Genomic DNA, 20,110 nt, shown 5'->3' with positions numbered 1-20,110 from the left:
AAAGTGACTTAAGTGACTTGACACAAAGCTAGTAAGTGTCTAAGGCCAGATTTGAACTCAAATTTTCCTGATTCCAGGCCTGGTGCTCTAACCATTGTGAACTCTGATCAACACAGTTACCATCGATTATTCCAGAGAATCATAAAAGAAGCACACTCTCCACTTCGTGACGGAGAGGTGATGAGCTCAGAGTGCAGAATAAAACTTGTATTTTTAAACATGTCCAATGAAAGAGTTTGTTTTGTTTAGCTATGTATATTTTTCCTAATAATTTGTTTTTCTTCTTTTTTTCCCAATGAGGTGGAAAGTAGAAGGGAGAGAAAATAAATTCCTATTAATGAAAAAAATAACATTTAATTCCTAAAACATAAGGGGAAAAAAAGAAGCAAAGTCCTCCATGAAGAGAGGGCTTCTAAAGTGTGAGCCACTAAATTTGAGTTTATTATCACCACCACTCTCACAAGACTTTCATTTTCTTAATTTCTTTGAGGGTGTTGGGATTAGGGCTGGGCTAGGGGAAGGGTAATGTGTTTTTACCTAAGAGGAAGCCTCTTGCCTCTGACATATCCAAAAAATGGTCAACTAGGTTTGGCAAGGAGGAAGAGAGGGAGCAAGAGAGAGAAAGGAAGGAAAGAAGGAAGGAAAGAGGGAGGGACAGAGGGGAGGAAAGGAAAGGGAGAGGAAGGAAGAGAGGGAGGGAAGGAGGAAGAAATGGAGAGGGAAAAAAAGGAGGATGGGAAGAAGGGGAAGGGGAAGGGAGGGAGAGAGGAAGGGAGAAAGGAAGAGAGAGGGAAGGAGGCAAAAAGGAAGGAAAGAAGGAATCACCCACACATCTCTAAGTGTGTTGGTACCATCGCTGTGTTGCCATGACATTAGGCAGATGCAAGTACCAAAAATCAAAATCGAATTCAATCTAATGACTTCCTCTAGAACTAATTTTGTCAAATTGGAATGTATTCGTAGAGCACTTGGTATGTACAGGGCAGGGGAGTCAACTGAGAAGCAGTAAACAGCTTGGAGAAGGAAGTTCTAGAAGAGAAAGAAACATGAACCAGAAAGAAAAAGCACATGCAGACAAGTTCTATGACTCACGAACAGAAAACTGAAAATGTTATGAGAGTTCTATAATTTATTGAGGCATCTGGTGCTGGTGCCTCTTTGTAATGAATGAGCAAAAGTAAAAACAGCCACCCAATCTCTTACTTTTATTACTGACAACCACAGGAATAGGAGAGAGGGAGGGAGGGAGGGTGGTTGTCTTTTATATAGTAGAGCCATGTTTGTAAGGGAAAACATGTTTACCTCCTGAGAGCTGGCACGTGTACGTGCATGTTTCTCTTCTTCATTTCTATTGCTTCTCACTTCTCTGGAGTTTATCAGAAAAATAAGCATCCCTTTCTATGTCCCTGTCTACTTAAGGGCTTTCTTTAAGAGTCACATCCTAGGAAGACTCTAATGTCTAAAAACTCTTGCTGGTGCATAATTAACTTCAGTTTGTCAGGATTTGTTATCTCTTAGGAACTAAATTTCATTTCCTGTTTACTGATCTATGCATGCTGCATGGGGAGGCATATATACCTTTTTTCAGCTATCTGTGTAGAGTGATGCTAGCAGCAGGAATGATTCTGACAGAAGCAGCACCTTGAATAGACTGTGCTAAAATTGTACCAAGATTTAACTCCTTATGGTTCCCCCTTTTCCTCCACTATAGTCCTGTTTTGATGCCTTGTCAGTTGGAGATGTGAGATTTTTGAGGTTGGAAAAGAAAGTGGGGCAAGAAAAGTAGATTTGAGAATCATCAACATAAAGACAGTAATTAAATCTATGGGAGCTGATTCGATCATCAAGTGAAGGGGGAGAGAAGGGGAGAAAAGAGGCCCAGGAGAGAACCCAGAAAGACACCTCCAGTTAGTTAGAGGGTATGACCCAGAGGAAGATTCGGCCAAGAAAACAAAGAACTAATTTTGTCTTTCCATGTATCAAAATGCCATTTATGTTTGCTTAAAGATCCATGCTAATAAATAATGAGGGATATATGTTGAGTGTGACAAATACTCAATTAAAAGGTCCCTTCCAACTCTCACATTTGGTACTTCTATAATCCTGTGTCTTGGCCACTAGTATAATTAGGAGGGTAGAGGTTTGGGAGGAGGGGTGAACACAAGTTAGTGGTACGGTTAAACAAAACCAGCCTTGGTGTTTTTAAATAGTTAACTGGAATGGGAGAGAGGCTTGGGGCACAGAGGCTAAAAATAGCCAAGCCCAACCCTACTTAAAGGTGTTGAGTACCACGTCGTCTTTGAATGAATACTTTGCTGTAATCCAAACTTTGGGAGCCGTATGACACAGTATAGGAAGTAGCCTCAAGCGCATATGAATACCTCTGTTCAGTTCCCTCTTCTGACACATGCTGGCCCTGTGACTTAGGGCAAGTCCCCTCTGTATCCCTAGGAAGCTTTCTTAGACTATAAATTTCAGAGAAGATGCTTATCTCCATTGGTAGAGGAAGTTCCTTACCAGTCAGTTACACTGACTAAACCACAGGTCCAAACTCCCCTCCACCAAAAAAAAAATCTAAACGTTAATTCTTCTAAAACTATTTGACACTGCATGAAAAAAAAATTACATAGGCAGTTAAAGGGGCACAGTGGATAGAGCACTGGCCCTGGAGTCAGGAGTTCCTGAGTTCAAATCTGGTCTCAGACACTTACTAGCTGCGTGACCCTGGGCAAGTCACTTAACCTTGATTGCCAGAGAGCAAGGGGGGCAGGGATAGCTGTGTGACCCTGGGCAAGTCACTTAACCTTGATTGCCAGAGAGCGAGGGGGGCAGGGATAGCTGTGTGACCCTGGGCAAATCACTTAACCTTGATTGCCAGAGAGCGAGGGGGGCAGGGAACAGAGAGAGAGAGAGACAGAGACAGAGAGACAGAGAGATGATATAAAGGCTGTACAAGGGCCAAGGACACACGTTATCCATGTTCTCATAATTTAACCTTTCCTAGGAATAAGTATCATAAGTAAAAAGAATCTGCAACTTGAATTTTTCTCCTTGAAATACCATTTTGATGTTTATAAGTTGCTCTAAGTACAAAAAATGGCTCAAATATATATAACATTTTACAGTTTACAAAGTTCTTTCCTCATATGTGAGGTAGTAGTGAAAATATGATTGGCTCCATTTTAGAGATAAGGAAAGTGTGGCTCCAGTTAAGCTGTTTGTTTACACTCTTAACATTATAGCCAGATCTTGAAAGTTGCCCTCACTCCATTCCCAGGTGACAATCTCTGATGTAGTTTCCTTATCTGTAAAGTGAAGGGGCTCGACTAAGTAGCCTCTGAGGTCTCTTCACTCTTTAGTTCTATGATCCTTTGATGCTTTCAGTACTTTGATGATCTGTCACTTTTGTGGTGGGGAAAGCCTTGGATTTAAGCCAGAGGACTTGGGTTCAATTTTCAACTCTGCTACCTCTTGGCTGAGGGAATTAAAACAGCAAGTGATGGTGGGAACTGAGGAAGACCCTATTCTAGGCAATTGGCATTTGTTGTTCAGTCATTTCAGTCATGTCCGACTCTTTGTGACTCCCTTTGGGGTTTTCTTGGCCAAGATACTGGAGTGGTTTCCCATTTCCTTCTGCAGCTCATTTTACAGAAGAGGAAACTGAGGCAAACAACAGGGTTAAATGACTTGCCCAGGGTCACACAGCTAGTAAGTGTCTGAGGCCAGATTTGAACACAGGAAGTAGAGTCTTCCAGACTTTGGACCCAGCACTCTATCCACTGCACTACCGAGAATCTCAAACCTGCGTTTCCTCAGTCATTTCACCTTTCGCTCACCACACACCTATGTGACTTTGCATCAAGTAATTTAATCTCTCTATATGGGTGCACTTCCTTTATCTACACAATCACAGGTTTGGGCCAAATGGCCTCCAGGGTCCTTTACAGTCCTAATATCCTATGATCTTTCCAGTGATCCCTAGGCAGATAAGTCTTCATAAGCTACTGGTTATTTTTTTTTTTCTTATATCCCAGTAAAACAGTATTCTAATGATGAGCATCTCTGTACTGAGCTAGGTCAGTCCCTAAAGCCTTTTTGGCTTTCTGGTTTGGTAAGAAGTAACAAGGCTTTCATTCCACTGACATAGCTACAAGACCAGAGATTCGTTTCTATGGTACACTGAGACACTTGTCTAGGACTATATGACCCATCTCTTTTTTTTTTCTTTACTAGACTTGTGATTTCATTGGTCTAGAGAACGCTTGATGAAGAAACTTCCTTTAAAAATGCAGGTCTGCAGTTGCATGGCCAATCAAAAAGTAACCTGGGACCTTGAGAGGTTAGGTGACTTGCCCAGGATCACACAAACAATATCTGTCCAGGGCAGGATTTGAACCCCAAAACTTCCTAACTTCAAGACCAGCTCTCAATCCGCTACTCCATGCTAACTCTTACTACCCTTTTTGTGCATGTGAAATAACAAGACGCGTGAAACAACTGTAGAATTTGGCCATCCTATGTGACATATTTTGTTCTATTTTCCAAAGTGTTTAATCATTAATTGGTCCTTCTTGATGTCCCTTTAAAGGTGGAATTCCATAAAGTCTGGCACGTAGACACGTCTGGTCAAAGTCACTTCTTCAGTCTTCAGAGAGTTCCTAAATACCAGACAAGGGCTCAGTCAGTGGAGCCGGAATGCTAACACTTAAAGGCCATTTAAATATACACTCCAAAGTCCTGATGGGATTTTACAGCAAATGAGGCGGATGGGGCTCTCTGCCCACCGCTTTGAAATGAGTAATGCATTCCTTCTTATTCTTATCAAAAACAGGCTGGTTTGCCACCTATCTGTCTAAACCTACCATAATCAAAGAGCCCCATATCACACTGCATCACTGTCAAGGTACTATAATCTTTGACTTTTAAAATCTTTCTATTTTTTTTAAGAAGGTTTATGGTGGGGGGGGAGGGGACAGCTTATGGGCATGCTTGTATGCCTACTCCGTATTAACCCTGAGTTCAGAACATATGTGGGTAAGAGCAGTAGTAACAGTCATAATATGCATTTATATAGCGCTTGAAGGAGTTTGCAAAGTGCTTTGCAAATATTATTTTATCCTCACAACAGCCCAGGGAGGTAGATGTCATAATCATTCCTCTTTTACAGGTGAGGAAACTGAGGCGTGCAGTGTGCTTGGGTTTGTCCAGGATCACACAGCTGTCAAATGTCTTTGGTTGTATTTGAACTGAGTCCACACCCACTGTACCACCCAGCTGCCTGGAATAGAGTGGAAGGTATATTGGCTTTATAGACAAAGGATCTGTGGTCAAATCCCAGCTCTGCCTCTCCTACTTATCCTACATTGGGCAAATCACTTGATCTTAATGGGCCTCAGTTTCCTCATTTGTCAGATGAGATGGCTAGATTATTAAATGACTTCTTTCATCCCTTCCAGCTCTAGATCTATGTTCCTATCTGGGATCCTATGAACATGATGCGAAAATAAAAATCAAATCTGATTCATCTGCTTAGTGAGGCAAACAGCACAAACCCTGAAATTTCCCAATTCATTCAAACAATCCAGAAAATTTATCTTGATTTTTACTTGTAGGCTTCTCTGCCGCTAGTGGCATTGGGGGCACTCCATCCACCCATTTCCAAACTGCATATTGTCCTGTTGCTAAAGGCTCGAGCTCGAGCTCGTTCATCGAGCTGTTAGCCTCTCTAGCAAAGACAGCCAGTTTCCATAGCATTTGCTGATCATTCAAGTCAGAGCTTGAAATCAGTCTGGTAGTGTTCTGGTCATGCTAAAGGAGCCCACTGTCAATCCACTCCATTTTTAAGGTAGCAGGCCCATGAAAAATCAATCCTGCTTAAAGTTTTCCAATACCCATGATCCTGCTTGCTACTTGGTAGTAATTGAAACACACACAAAACGATGATGAAAGCAGAGTTTTGTTGTAATCCAGTTGAATACTATTTTCTCTAGCGGTTTCTGAGGTTGAAAGCTTATAATTACTTTGGTATTTGACAGACAGTGCCCCTAACATACCTAAGTATGGTCACTTCAATTTTACACCTTTTTGTCAAATCAGGGCTGAACTGATATGTCCTGAAAGCAAAGGCACAAATTCTGACGAAACAGCCCTACCATAGCATAGAGGATCTTTACTTCAGAGTAAAGCATAATTTGTAATTAGTAAAAACAGAAAGAAGTCATCTTCTAAAACGTTATTGTTGTTTTGGATATTTCTGACATTTTTGTTTGAGAGCCCAGTGTATAATTGATGCCACTATCTGAAGGATGAAAGTTTTCTTATTCATAAGTTCATTTACTTAAGATGAAAAGATGATATGGTGGTTTTCCCAAACTGGTGAAACTGTGACAAGAGCATTGGCTACAGAGTCGAGAGGACCTAGGTTCAAACCCTACATCTGATATTTACTACATGTGTGACTTTGGGTGAGCAAGTCTCAGAAGAGGTAAAAAGGTAGTCATCCTCTGATGGCTTTACAGGAAGATCAGGGCAAGAGTAACAAACGATAGATAAGAATGGTTGGTTTGGAGTCTGAATGCAGATTGAAAGAGACTGTTTTCCCTTTTTGTTTTGTTTTGTTTTATATTTTCCTTTCTCATGGTTACTCCCATTCATTCTAATTCTTCTATACAACATGACTAATGTGAAAATATGTTTAATAGGAATGTATATGTAGAGCCTATATCAGATTGCATGCCATGGTGGAGGGGGAGGAGGGGTGGATTTAAAACAAGGAAGTGAATGTTGAAAACTAAAAATAAATAAATTAACTTAATAAAGAAAAAAGAATGGTTGGTTTGTGATCTGTTGTTTTAAGAGGATTACCCACATAGATGTGAGATTCATTGAAATGTGTGAAAGTACCACTGCAGTTAAGGAAATGCCTGACTCAGATGCGTTTGCTCTGGGAATTCTGTCATCGAGATGCTATATGGAAGGAGAATTATTTGGACTGAGCGCTCTGTTGGAGAGACAGTACACAGCATGTGCCACATAAGTGAAACCTCTGCCTCGGCCTTGACTACCATTTCCCTTCAGCTTTCAATGGAAATGGCCAGAATCTTGAAACAAAGAGCCTTGGGAAAAAAGATGCTTCCAGCTCTTGCCAAGAACTATCACCCTGGGAAACAGTCCTTGTAAAGTCACAACCTTGAATCTGTAGGTCCTATTGCCCCAGTTACTGAACACCTGGAAAAAGAAAATTCTTGCCACTGGAAATGACATTCAGGAGTCAGGAGGACCTGAGTTCAAATGCAGCCTCAGACACTTACTAGCTATGTGACTCTGGGCAAGTTACTTAACCCTGGTTGCCTTAAAAAAAAAAAAAGTTATTCAATAGGCATTACACATATCGAAGGTTTAGCTTCAAGTCAGATGGAAGTCTCATGGTCCTTAGGGATTAGTGGCAAGGGCAGGAAACATCTTTATTCTGAAGGCTCTTGGAAAATGTTTGCTCTGTTTAGGTCAGAGACCACCATTGGTTCCTCCCAAGTTCTTGCTGACTCCATTAGCAACTTTAATTTCATTTCATTGGAAATACCAATGTTGGCAATGAGTAGTTTGTTTTCCTCACTGCGTATCAACTTCAAAGTGCCATTTGTCCCATAAGACTCTATTATAGGCAGATGATTTAGCTTCTCAAACATTAAATTATGCTATCTAGAGAAACAGAAGAAAAATTAAACCCATGCTTTGGACTAAAATGATCAAATGATACTAAAAAGAGACTGCTGTTATTTTTTTCCTTGTTAGAAGTTGCAAATTTCACTATCTTAAAAATAACATTCCATCCCTAAGCAGAATTAGGAGAATAAAGAAAAGCATGCCAGCATTTTGTGGCTTAAAAAAGCAGCACTATCACAGATACATTGCTCTTTAAAGCAATTAATATCTTTTCTGGCCTCTTGAACTGGTTTAGAAATATTCACTGCACTATATCCAAGAGGAGAGATTACATTAAAGAGCAGAGAAGAGCTTATATACTCAAGGTGTAGAAGCATCATCTTTGACCCAGAAGCTTGAAAACTCATGCTCTTGACAATTAACATCACAGCCCAGAAAGACCCAAAAAAACTTAATGGCAGCTCAAGAAAGGGCCAATTTAACCTCTTGGCTGGAATAATCAAACTTCAAATGAGATCTCTGATTCTGGCTACTCAGAATTTACTCCTTTTTAGTCATCCTCCTCAAAGATTAGCATTTTAATGATTGGCACCATAAATATTTGTCAAATTGAAATGAAGTGAATTGAGTTAGCATATCCAGAAATCCTAAAGAACTTAGGCCACCTTGAAATGGAATTAAAGTACATACCTCTGGAATAAATAACTGATCTATCAAATCAATACATTATTGTCTGCCTTTGAACTCCCTTTCCTGTGCCTAACCAAGCCCCAACAGTGAGTTACTCTCACCAACCACCTCCTCTATTCCTACTTGCCCCACTTCCCAGCCATATCTTTGCTGTGTTGCCTATACTCCTCCCATCAGCCTCATCTCCCTCTTTGCTCAACCTTGGACTTCTTCTTTGGGTCCCTGGCTCTCTTGGGTTAGCTTTCACTTTTCTTGCACAGGTCTCCACTCCACTTCCCAGCAGTCTTCATACCATGCCACCTCCCTCACTCCTTTCTAGTTCCCCTTTATATATGGTCTTCCCCCATTAGAAGATAAACTTTTTGAAGGCAAGGACCATGCTTGTATTTATTCCAACACTTGGCATAATTCTTGACACATAGTAAGCAAGTACTTAATAAATGCTTTATTTAGCTTTCTACCTATATATCTACTGAATCACACAATTTTGTGGGCTGCATCTACTACAGATTTATCATATCTAATCTGAGCTCCTTATTCATTGCTGCACAGCAGTCCTGTTGTTTTGTCCTTGTAAGGTGGGGCGGGAGGGTCTACCACAGCATCCATGGCAGACATTCTAAGCTGTCTCCCTTCTCTTGAGAGTGAGCCTGGTACAGAAGAGCAAACATGGAGCCTAGAATCAGAGGAGAGGGTTCCAACCCTGCCATTTAATTATCCTTGTGACCCTGTACAAAGAATAACTAACCTGTTCCTCACCTTCTCCATAAAATGAGAGGATTATTGTAAATGGCCTTTGAAACTCCTCCCAGCCCTAGAGCTATATCTGTATCTATAGGTATATAAGATGAAGCTAGACTACATTCATAGGTTTGTTTTTTTCTAAAAGTGAAGAAATCTTCAACATCCTCTTACATAGTGTCAAGCGATGTTCTAATGAATCTGTCCATGTAAGCAGATCTAATCATAAGCCCAAGCAGGGACAAGCAACTAACCATCTGGTGAAACATGTATCCTGTTTTACTTAAGGAAAGAAAAGACTATGCTAAAGAGAGGGAAAGGACAGGATGATTGGGAGGGAAAGAAGTGAGGTTAGTACCGCATGTTCCCTGAACATATGCGGCAAGAGACAGGCCATAAAGCATTCATTAGTTTTGCAAGGGGAAATCTGAGTGTTCCAGCCTGGGAAGATTATTGATAACTCCTCTCAGCATTCCTGCAAGGCTAATGTTGGCTGATGAGGCCAGACTAATGCTGCTGCTAACAGAAATAAGCATTTTTGTAAATGACAGAAAAGCCAATGTGACATCAGAGGGCCATTAGTGTCTGCCTCTGGGAGAGCTCTGACTCAGATGGATTCTAAAAACAAAAAAACTTGATAGCCGGCACAGTGTATATTCTATTATTCTGCTCTCCAAAAGGAACAAGGGAAGGTAGAGCTCATGTAACTAGAGGCTTTTCTGACTTCTGCAGATTGGGGGTAGATAGAGTTTTGGTCATTTCTCTGCTTACTGGGAGGGGAGGTAGTGTGGAATGGTGAAAAACTTGCTGGATGTGGAATAAGAGGACCTGGGTTTGAATCCTGTCATTGTTTCTTTAATACCTGAATGATTTATACTAGTCACTTCAATTCTCTGGGCCTTACCATCTGTAAAGTGAGGGGTTTTGGATGAATTGATCTCTAAGGCCCATTCTGGGTTTGATTCTGTTCCTATAGTCTGTGAGTCTGTGAAACAGCAGAACTGGGAATCATAAACTGGCCCCTGTGCAGTTAGAAACAAATTATATTTGCCTTTGCTTCACATTACCTAGATAGTTCTGAAGCATGAGGCTAATGGGCACAGGGAAACTGGGTTCTGTAGGTTGGAAGCACCCGCTATATCTGTTACAAATCTGATATCCAAGTTACATAAGAAATTGGTTTGCAAAATAGAAGAATAAAAAGCCATTCCATATATGAACTGATGCAAAGTAAAATAAGCAGAGCCAAAAAAAACCAATATATATGATGACTACAACAATGTAAATGCAAAGAACAACCACAAAACAATCAAAAATAGATGCTGCAAAATTATGAAAAACAAGCAAGCTCCCAAGTAAAAAAATTCTGAAAAGACATCCCCACTGCATTCCTTTGTCGAGAGGGAAGGTCCATGGCTACAGAACATGACATGTATTTTTAGACTTTTTCAATATATCGATCAGTTTCGCATACTTTTTTCTCTTTTTCTTTAGAAAATGTTTGTTCTAGATAATGGCTTTCTGGAAGGGGGAGGGAGAAAGGTAATAGAAGACATTTTGGCAACGTAAAAACAACAGACAGCAATAAAAAAATTTAAAGAAGAGTAAGAGTCTTTCCCCAGTGGATGTACGCTCAGAGGATTTGTACAAGCAGCTTTCAAAAACAAACGCAAGCTATTGATAACCATAAGAAAATGCTCAGATCACGAATAAGAAAGAGAGATGCACATTAAAATAATTCTGAGGTTTCACCTCACACCCATAAAATTGACAAAAGATGGAAATGTTTGAGACAAACTGCTGGTGGAGCTGTGAATTGGTTGAGCTATTCTGAAAGTGAAATTTTTAGAATTATGCTGTTTTTTAATCAGCAATCTATAAATACCCTTTGACTCAGTATAACACTTCTAGGCATGTACCTAAAGGAAGTCAGAAATAGAGAGAAAAATCCCATACACACTTCATAGTAGCAAAAAACAAGAAGGAAAGTAGCTGAATAAATCAGGGGCACATGAATCTAGTGAGAAATTGTTACACTGTGAAGAATGTGGAAAGCTCAGGGAAACTTGGGAAGAGTTGTATGCGCTGATTGGACAACAAAATGAGCAGAACCTGGAGAAATATTTATATGATGTCTACCATAAAGGAAAGTAACATCAAGAAATTTCAAAACTCTAACCAGTATAGTAACCAGTCAACTTCAGAATGAAGCACATTTCCCTCCTCTCAGAAGAGAAGCATTATTAGATTAGAGATGCAGAATGGGATGTGCACTCTCAGACACAGCCAAGTCAATGACACAAATCATTGTGTTGATTTCTTTTGCTTGTCTGCATTTAGTGCAATGAAGGATACTTGAGGCATAGAGGGAATCGCTGGGAGGTGATAGTAATATTTTTTTAAGAAAGAATTTCAATAAAATATTTTTAAAAGGAAAGATTGGAAAAACCCAGTATTAAGAATATTCAATTGTGTTACTTCTGAAAACTAATGGTCCTGTCAATGGACTTGCTGGTTTTTCAAGATAAAATCTTCCTTTGAGAGAGATGGCTGGGTGGCTTATAAATGACTACCCCAAAGGAAAATCTTGGAATCGCTAGTCAAAAGTAAACAGATATTAAATCCAAATGGGCACAGTGCCCAGGAGATCAGCTAAACACTTAAAAAAAACCAACAGTCCCCCACAGGGCAGCAGCCAGAATATTCCCAAATGCCAGAGCTGATGAGAAAGAAGACTCTAAATTGATCGGTAGCCTAGACTCACAAATAGAAACCTATTATAGAACAGTTTGCCTCTGTTATCTATGGGGAGAGGTATAAGAAAGGAAGAATGTGCAGTTAGTTTCTTATGTACTTATAGTCAGATTCAATGATTTATTTATTCCTTACTTCATCTTTTTTACTTTAATCATTCTATTTTATAAGAATATTTTAGTGAAAATGAACATATATAAGTCCATCCAAACACATTAAAGCTGGGTTTCTTAAATTTAGTTCCAAACACCTCCAAAGTGAAAGTCTTTCTTGATTCAACATATATTGATTAAAAGATAGACAGCTAGATGGTATAGTAGATAGAACACTGGAATTGCAACCTGGAGTGCCATAGTTTAAATCCTGCTTACTAGATGTATTGTTGTTGCTTTTCAGTCCTTCAGTAATGTCCAACTTTACGTGATCCAATGGACAAACATAGGGTCTTCTTGTCAAAGAACCAGAATAACTTGTCATTTCCTTCTGCAACATGTCCCTATTTTACAAATAAGGAACTGAGGCCAATAGGGACTTGCCTAGGGTCACACAGCTAGTAAGTCTCTGAAGCCAGATTTAAACTCAGATCTTCCTGACTCCAGTCCCAGTGCTCCATCCACTGTGCCACCTAGCTTCCCCTACTGGCTGCATAACCCTGGGCCAATCTTGTAATTTCTCTCAGCCTCAGTATCCCCACTTGTAAGACAGGAATAATAATAGAGCCCACCCCAGAGTTTTGTGGGAATCAAGTCAGATAACACACTTTGCAAAGCACTTTGCATATAAATATTAGCTATTATTATTATTAATAAGCATCTACTGTAGTAAAAGACACTTTAATAAATGAAGGAGATATGACAATAGAAATTCCTTACCTTCAAGGAGATTATATTCTCTAATGAAGATATAACATTTATATGGATAAGTCAATAAAAGAGGGGAGAGTGTTAGTATAGAATAATTAGGAAGAGCCAGAAAGGCTTCATGTAGAAGTGGCATGCACCTGAGCTTTGAAGGAAGAGAAGAGAAGATGCAGATTTTAAGAGGTTGAGGGGACGTAGAAGTGCATGCCACATTAGAGAGACCACCTATGCAAAGGCAGAGGAGTGGGAGATGGGATGACAGGTTTGGGGGTTATCTCTATTGGGCCAGTTTAGCTGAAAATGGAGGAAATAATTTGACATAAACCCAGAAAGGTAGTTGGGAGTCAGATTGTGGAGGGCTTTAAGTACTAAGCTGAAAAGTTTGTAATTTATCCTAGAAAACATTGAGAGCCAGCTATCAGGAAGCTTATATTCTAACGGGAGAAAATATCACATGAAGAAGGAACGAGAGGAGGGGAACTATGAATAGATTCCTGATTTATACAAAAGATGACTAAAAGGCATCTCACTAATTTAAAAGCAAAAGTTTTTATTTTCTGCATTGTCTTATTTCTGACTCAATGGGTAATTCAACAATATTGGTTGTTGTACAATACTCTTCTTTTTAAAAAAAATATTTAATTTTAGTTTTCAGCATTTACTTTTATGAGATTTTGAGTTTTAAATTTTCTCCCCCTCCTTCCCATCCCCATTCCCCAAGAAGACATACAATCTGATATAGGCCATACATGTATAATCATATTAAATGTATCTCCACATTAGCCATGTTGTAAAGAAGAATTAGAACCAAAGGGAAAAAACACAAGAAAGAAAAAAAGGAAAAATAGTATGCTTTGATCTGCATTCAGACTCCATAGTTCTTTCTCTGGATGTGGACAGCATCATAAGTCTTTTGGAATTGTCTTAGATCATTGCATTGTTGAGAGGAGCTAAGTCGGTCATCGCACAATGTGCTGCGTACAATAGTTTTCAAAGTAATATCCATTGAAAACTCATGAATAACTTAAATCCGGGAAAGAAAGTAGTTGTGAGGGCTCATGACAGGAGATTGTCAACTGAACCAAGTGATGCTTTCACCTCTTTTAAAAACAAGACAGGAAGATTGACAGAGCTAGCTTTTCATCAGAGGCAATTGGTAGTGGGCTTACTTTTGGGGTGTGGTGACTAGGGGGAAGAAATCCAAACTGTTGTACCATTTGCTACTGAAAGGAGAAGAAGCATGCCCTGAAACTTGACTGTCGTGAGGGCAGGAGCAAGGGTCAAAGAGAAGAAGACATGTTCTGGTACAATATTCTCAATGCTGTCTACGTTTTCTCCCTTGGACAAATCTCCCTAGTTATGGCCTTGGAAGTAGATAAAGGAGGGCATGTCTGAAGCAAGGTGTAGGTCTTCTTATGTCACTGAGAAGCAAAAAATTTGTTTACCATTGTCCTGATGAAGTTTTATGGGGAAAAATGATTTGAACCAAATGCAAAACATACCCTTCATTATTTCCAGCTTCGATTAAATTATTTTCTTTGGATTAAATTTTAAAATCAAAAGCCTCAGTATTTCCCAAAATTCGCAATCATTCAGCAAATATCTAACGTAAGGGAAGAGATTTAGAGGCAGAAGGAAATTCAGATGTAACCAAATCCAACCTCCCTCCTTTTACAGATGAGGTAGGTGAGGCCCAGAAAGGTTAAGTTACTTGTCCACTGTGGCATAGCTAATAAAGGACAGAACTCAGATTCAAACTCAGGTCTTCTTAGTCTAAATCCAGCCTTCTTTCCACTATACTATTTATTGAACACCTAGAATATGCAAGACAAGCTGAAGATACATAGGACAAAATTTATATCCTCATTAAGGAGACAGGGCAGCACAATGAAAAGCATGCTAACTGTGAAATCAAAGAACCTGGGTTCGCATCCTGCCTTTAACTCTTACTACCTGTATAAACCTGGGCAAGTCACTTAACTTCCATGAGCCTCAGTTTCTTAATTGGTAAAATGAAGGGGATAGACTGGATGACCTCAGAGGCCCTACTCAACTCTAGATCTATGTCCCTTTAAAAAACTCATGCTATGTTCTGGGGAAAAAAAAGACATATATGCATACTATTGGATTTCAAAGAAGAAGGAAATCACTTTAGTTTCCAAGAGAAAGTAGAATTTAAAGTAGTCCTTGAAAGCAAAGTAGAATTTATATAAACAAGAGATTGTTTTTGTTGTTGTTCAGTCACTTTTTTCAGTTGTGTCTGACTCTTCCTGATCCCATTCAGGGTTTTCTTGACAAAGAGACTAGAATTGTTTGCCATTTCCTTCTCTAGCTCATTTTACAGATAAGGAAACCGAAGCAAACAGGGTTAAGTGATTTGCCCCTGGCAACACAGTGTCTGAGACCAGATTCAAATCATGTCCTCCTGATTCCAAGGCTTGTGTCTTATTCACTGTACTACCTAGCTTCCTTAAGCTAGGAATAGATGGGAGAAAATATGTGTACTATCACCAACACTATAGATACTGTTCCTGTATCTTTAAGAGCCAAATTGAATGTTGAGGAAAAAGCAGTTTGAACTGACATTTGGAAATTACAGGTGAAAAAATGCCTTATTGTGAGGTGTTTTTCCATGTGAAGTCAAGACAAGAATATGTATTTTTAACTTCCGAATTGTGAAGATTTATAGAGAGTTTGTGGAGAAGACAGCAGGTCAGGAAAAAAAATTGTGTTAGAACTATCTTAACTATTATATTGTAGCAATCTGCTATATTATGGCAGGGGAGGGGGGGAGGGAAATGTGTGTCTGGTGAAGAGACTGTTTTGCTGTCATGACTGGAGAAAAACCAGAGAAGAAAGAGAGAAAGGAGATGGAGAGCTCTTTTCTGATAAAGCTTTTAATAATTTTGTCTTATAAAGAAGATATTTTTAAAAGAGCCTTTACTTGATAGAAGCTAAATGGTGTGGAACTATGTTTTCACAAGTGAAGAGAAATCACTTGCCTTTATGCTGAGAGTTTATGGCAACTCTGGCTGTGACATTTCTCATCACCAAAATATTATGAATAATTATTTATGTTTTGGTTATCACTAAATTTGTTAATAAATTTCATGTTTAGTCGTTTCAATATTTAAACATAAAATTAAAGGGTTTACTATGCAGAAAAGTATAAGTAATTACTACTGGGAAAGGTTTCTCCTTTTTGTTAAACAAATAATTTAAACAAATTTATTAGACAAATAATAATTAAAGAACTTGGATGGAGGCTTGAGCTGATTAAGTAATGAGAAAATGGTTGCTATTTTACTAATTAGAAAGAAATAAATGTACTAGATTTCTCTAGAGCATAGGGCATTAAGATTAAATATAGGAACAAGTCAAACAGCAGGCTTAGTACCTACAATGAGTGGTCAACCATAGTATAATATTAGACTAATATGAGTAGAAGTACCAAGGCAGGAAAACATAAGGCACATTTGGGGAGCAGAAAGTAGACAACCCTGGCTGGAGTGGAGAGTTTTGCCTAGGGGACTAGTGAAAGAGAAAGCTGAAAAAATTCAAGGTTGGGACCTTGAATGCTAAGCTAATGAGGAAGATGTGGCATGATGGTGGTGGTACTGTTTATGTTAAGCAGATCCTTTATTCACAAAAGAACTCAAAGATTTTTGAGTGGGGAGGTATCTTAGGAAGCCTAATTTGGTACTAATTTCCAGTATCCATCTGATGATAGGGAGTGAAGGAAGTACATCCCACATAAAACAATCAGGTTGACCAAGGCAGACAGCAGTGAGAAAGAAAAGGGTGAATCTGAGAGAAACTCTAAAAGAATTGATAGGACTTGGTGACAGATTAGGAATAAAAAAAGGAGCCAAAGATTCAGTTCAACAAATATTTATTAGGCAGTAGGGAACCTAAAGAAATGTTTGTTGAATTGAAAAATGATTCCTTTGTCCTTAGGGATTTTTTTTCCTATATCACAACCCAAAAGACACAGGCACATTAGTACCAAAGTATTCATTCCCAACCATCCATGAATCTTCTCCAATTGCAATCTCAGAGAAAAAAATGATCAGGAGCCAAAAGTGAGACCTGGTATGAAAAAGATAGTGTTATAAAAATAGATATTTTACATGGAAGCTCTTTGAAGAAGCAAAGTATGATCTCTTGGGGTCTGTCCATTTCACACAATGGGAAATCAGTATAATTATTCTAGTTGGAGTATGTGCAAAGGGGTGTGTGTGTGTGTGTGTGTGTGTGTGTGTGTGTGTGTGTGAAGTCAATAAGCAGGCACTGTGCTTTGTGATAAGAATACAAGGGGGTGGGGGGGGGGCGGGCCGACCAAAGTCTCTGCTTTCAAGAAGGTCACAATCTAATTGAAAGAGACAATATGCAAGCAACTGGGAACAAATAGGATGAATTGGAGATGACCTCAGAGGAAAGACACCAGCATTAAGAGGAATGGGGGAACTTGGATGAAGGATTGAGCTAATTAAGTAAGGAGAAAAGAGCTGCTATTTTACTAATTAGAAAGAAATATCCAAATATACTAGATTTCTCTAGAGCATAGGATATTAAGATTAAATATGGGAACAAGTCAAATAGCAGGCTGAGTACCTACAAGTGAGTGGTCAACCATAGTATAATATTGGACACATACGAGTAAAAGTACCAAGGCAGGAAAATGTAAGGCACATTTGGGGAGCAGAAAGTAGACAACCCTGGCTGGAGTGGAGAGTTTTGCATAGGGGACTAGTGAAAGAGAAAGCTGAAAACGTAATTTGGGGCCAAAGGACCTTGAATGCTAAGCTAATGAAGAGGAAGATGTGACATGATGGTGGTGGTACTGTTTATGTTAAGCAGATCCTCTGGTCATTAAAGAACTCAAAGATTTTTGACAAAAGTTAAGGGGATAGTTGAACTTGAAGGAAACCAGAGAGGCCTGGAGGGAAAAACAAGGAGGGAGAGAACTGGAGGCAAGGGGGACAGACAGTGAAAATTCAGTCAAGAGATAGACTGTCACGTACAAGGAAGAGCAAGGGGACCAGTCACTGAATCAGAGATTATATGGAGGGAATAATGTGCAAGAATACCAGAAAGGTAGAAAGGGACCAGGTAAGAATAGGCTTTAAAAGCCAAACAGAAGATTTTATATTTGATTCTGGACTTAATAGGGTGCAGATTTTCTCCCTTTGAGTCCTTACAACTTACTTTGTGGTGTTTTTTTTTTTCTTTTCCTCCGTTTGGGGTTAGTTATGTTCACTGTGTTTTCTCCTCATGTGTTTTCAGTAAAGGATTACCTTCAAGTTCCACTTTCACATTAGAAGACAGTGCCATCTACTTGACTTCTGAGCAGAGCACACTGGAAACACAGGACGATAATGCCTCTGTGTTGGACGTCTATTTAGTAAGTCGTGTTTGCCTTTTGGCTTTTTCTTTAACTCTAGCCTTATCACTTAGCGGGTCCAGATGCCAAGTTTACACATGGGCACATTTCATAAAATGAGACGCCCTTGTTCTGTTTGTTGTTGTAGTTTTAAATGAACATAATGACGTACCAAGTCTGGCCTTAAACTAGTGAAACTATTTTGAGTCCAACTTTAGTCTTCAAAGTCAGTCTCCCCACAGTTTGTTCACTCAGAGCACAAAATGGACAAGTCAGAAAATACATCAATATGCTCAAGGACGTTAGCAAGATCATCTGATTCTAACTGTGGTGGACTTCTAGGACAAGCCCATTTTTCTTAAGAGTGAGTAAGGTCCTTCCTTGGAATCCATTCTACCCCTATGTCATGTAATTCTGTCCTCTGTAGGCTCAGGGTATTTAATTCAGTAAGTGAGTTGTGAATGGTGCCTAGAAAACTATTCTAATTTATGAGCCTGGAAAAGAAGAAGCTAGATGTTTTCTCCTATGGAGGGAGAGGGAGAGGGAGTGGGAGGCGGGGGGAGAGAGGAGAGGGAGAGAGAGAGAGAGAGACATGTAGATTGAGAGAGAGAGAGGCGGGGTGAGGGTGAGAGTGAGAGAGAAGGGGAAAGAGGTAAAAAAAAGGGAAGGAAGGAGAGAGGAGAGAGAGAGAAATGGAGGGAGAGGAGAGGGGGGAAGGGAGAGAAAGAGAGTGGGGAGAGAAAGGGAGAGGGAGAGAGAAAGGGAGAGAGTGGGGAGAGAAAAGGGGGTAGAGAGAGGGGGGAGGGAGAGAAAAAGGGAGGGAGAGGAGAGAGAAAGGAAGGAAGGAAAGAAAGAAAGAAAGAAAGAAAGAAAGAAAGAAAGAAAGAAAGAAAGAAAGAAAGAAAGAAAGAAAGAAAGAAAGAAAGAAAGATCAACATAGAGACAATGGATCCTCATAATTTTCAGATTATAAACTTGTGAATTTACCTACTCTCTAAAATACTCCTTGACACTTTCGCAGTCTGCATAGAAATGTGCAGAGCAGTGAAAAAAATGAGTCCCCTAATATACATGTTTCAGCTGAGGTCAAGCAAGGCAATCCCCTGCCTTCTTGTTTCAGCTTTCATATTGAAAACAAGTATCCTTATCAAGGTCTATTTAGTGCCGTGTTTTTCAAATTTTCATGTTTTTTGTTGGTAGTTTTGCTTTTTTAAATGGCCCCATAGCTTAATACTGTAGTGCTGTTTAGTGTTCCTAAGCACAAAAAGACTGTAACATGCCTTACAGAGAAAATATGTTGTCTTAGGTGAGCTTCATTCAGGCATGAGTCATAAGTATTGTTGGCCATGAGTTCAATGTTATTGAATCAGCAATACAATACATCCAGAAAAAGGAAGAGGAAATCCACCAATCTATTAATGGGGCCATTCTAGAAAGCGCTAAATTAAACGTGACCAGAGTCTTCCAGGAACCTAACCCTATACCCCCCTAGGAAAAACGATTGAGTATTCATCAATTCAGTGTCTACAATGACTTTATAGAATATAACTACTGCAAATGATCAAAATTAATTGTATATAGATTCACATAGATTCCCTTTTTTATGAGGACTGTATTTATTATCACCATTTTTTAAATTAATTTTTTTTTTAGTTTACAACACTCAGTTCCACAAGTTTTTGAGTTCTAAATTTTCTCCTCCTCCCTCTCTTTGCCCCTCCTCCCCAAGATGGCATGTAATCTGATATAGGGTCTATATATACCTTCACATTAAACTTATTTTCCCAATAATCAAGTTGTAAAGAAGAATTATAACCAATTATAACCAATGAAATGAACCATAAGAAAGATGTAACAAAACCAAAAAGAAAAGAAAAAAAGGAGAGATAGCAAATAGTTTGCTTCAATCTGCATTCAGATTCCATTGTTTCTCTGGATGTGGATAGCCTTTTTCATCATGAGTCTTTTGGAGCTGTCTTAGAACTTTGCATTGTTGAAAAGAACCAAGTCTATCAAAGTT

The 20,110-nt window shown here is 39.2% G+C and overlaps 1 protein-coding gene across 1 annotated transcript in view; it reads left to right on the top strand.

The window, feature by feature from the left end:
- PIP5K1B (phosphatidylinositol-4-phosphate 5-kinase type 1 beta) overlaps positions 1-20,110 on the top strand; it is a 344,454-nt gene that overhangs the window by 293,856 nt on the left and 30,488 nt on the right. The window contains exon 14 of the mRNA XM_036739202.1: positions 17,994-18,111. Coding sequence (XP_036595097.1) covers positions 17,994-18,111 — 118 coding nt within the window. The remainder of the gene's footprint in view (positions 1-17,993; positions 18,112-20,110) is intronic.

Source organism: Trichosurus vulpecula, chromosome 9 (assembly GCF_011100635.1).
Source record: "Trichosurus vulpecula isolate mTriVul1 chromosome 9, mTriVul1.pri, whole genome shotgun sequence".
Lineage (NCBI taxonomy): Eukaryota > Metazoa > Chordata > Mammalia > Diprotodontia > Phalangeridae > Trichosurus > Trichosurus vulpecula.
Note: the sequence above shows the minus strand (reverse complement) of the source record. Positions and strands in the feature narration are given on the sequence as shown.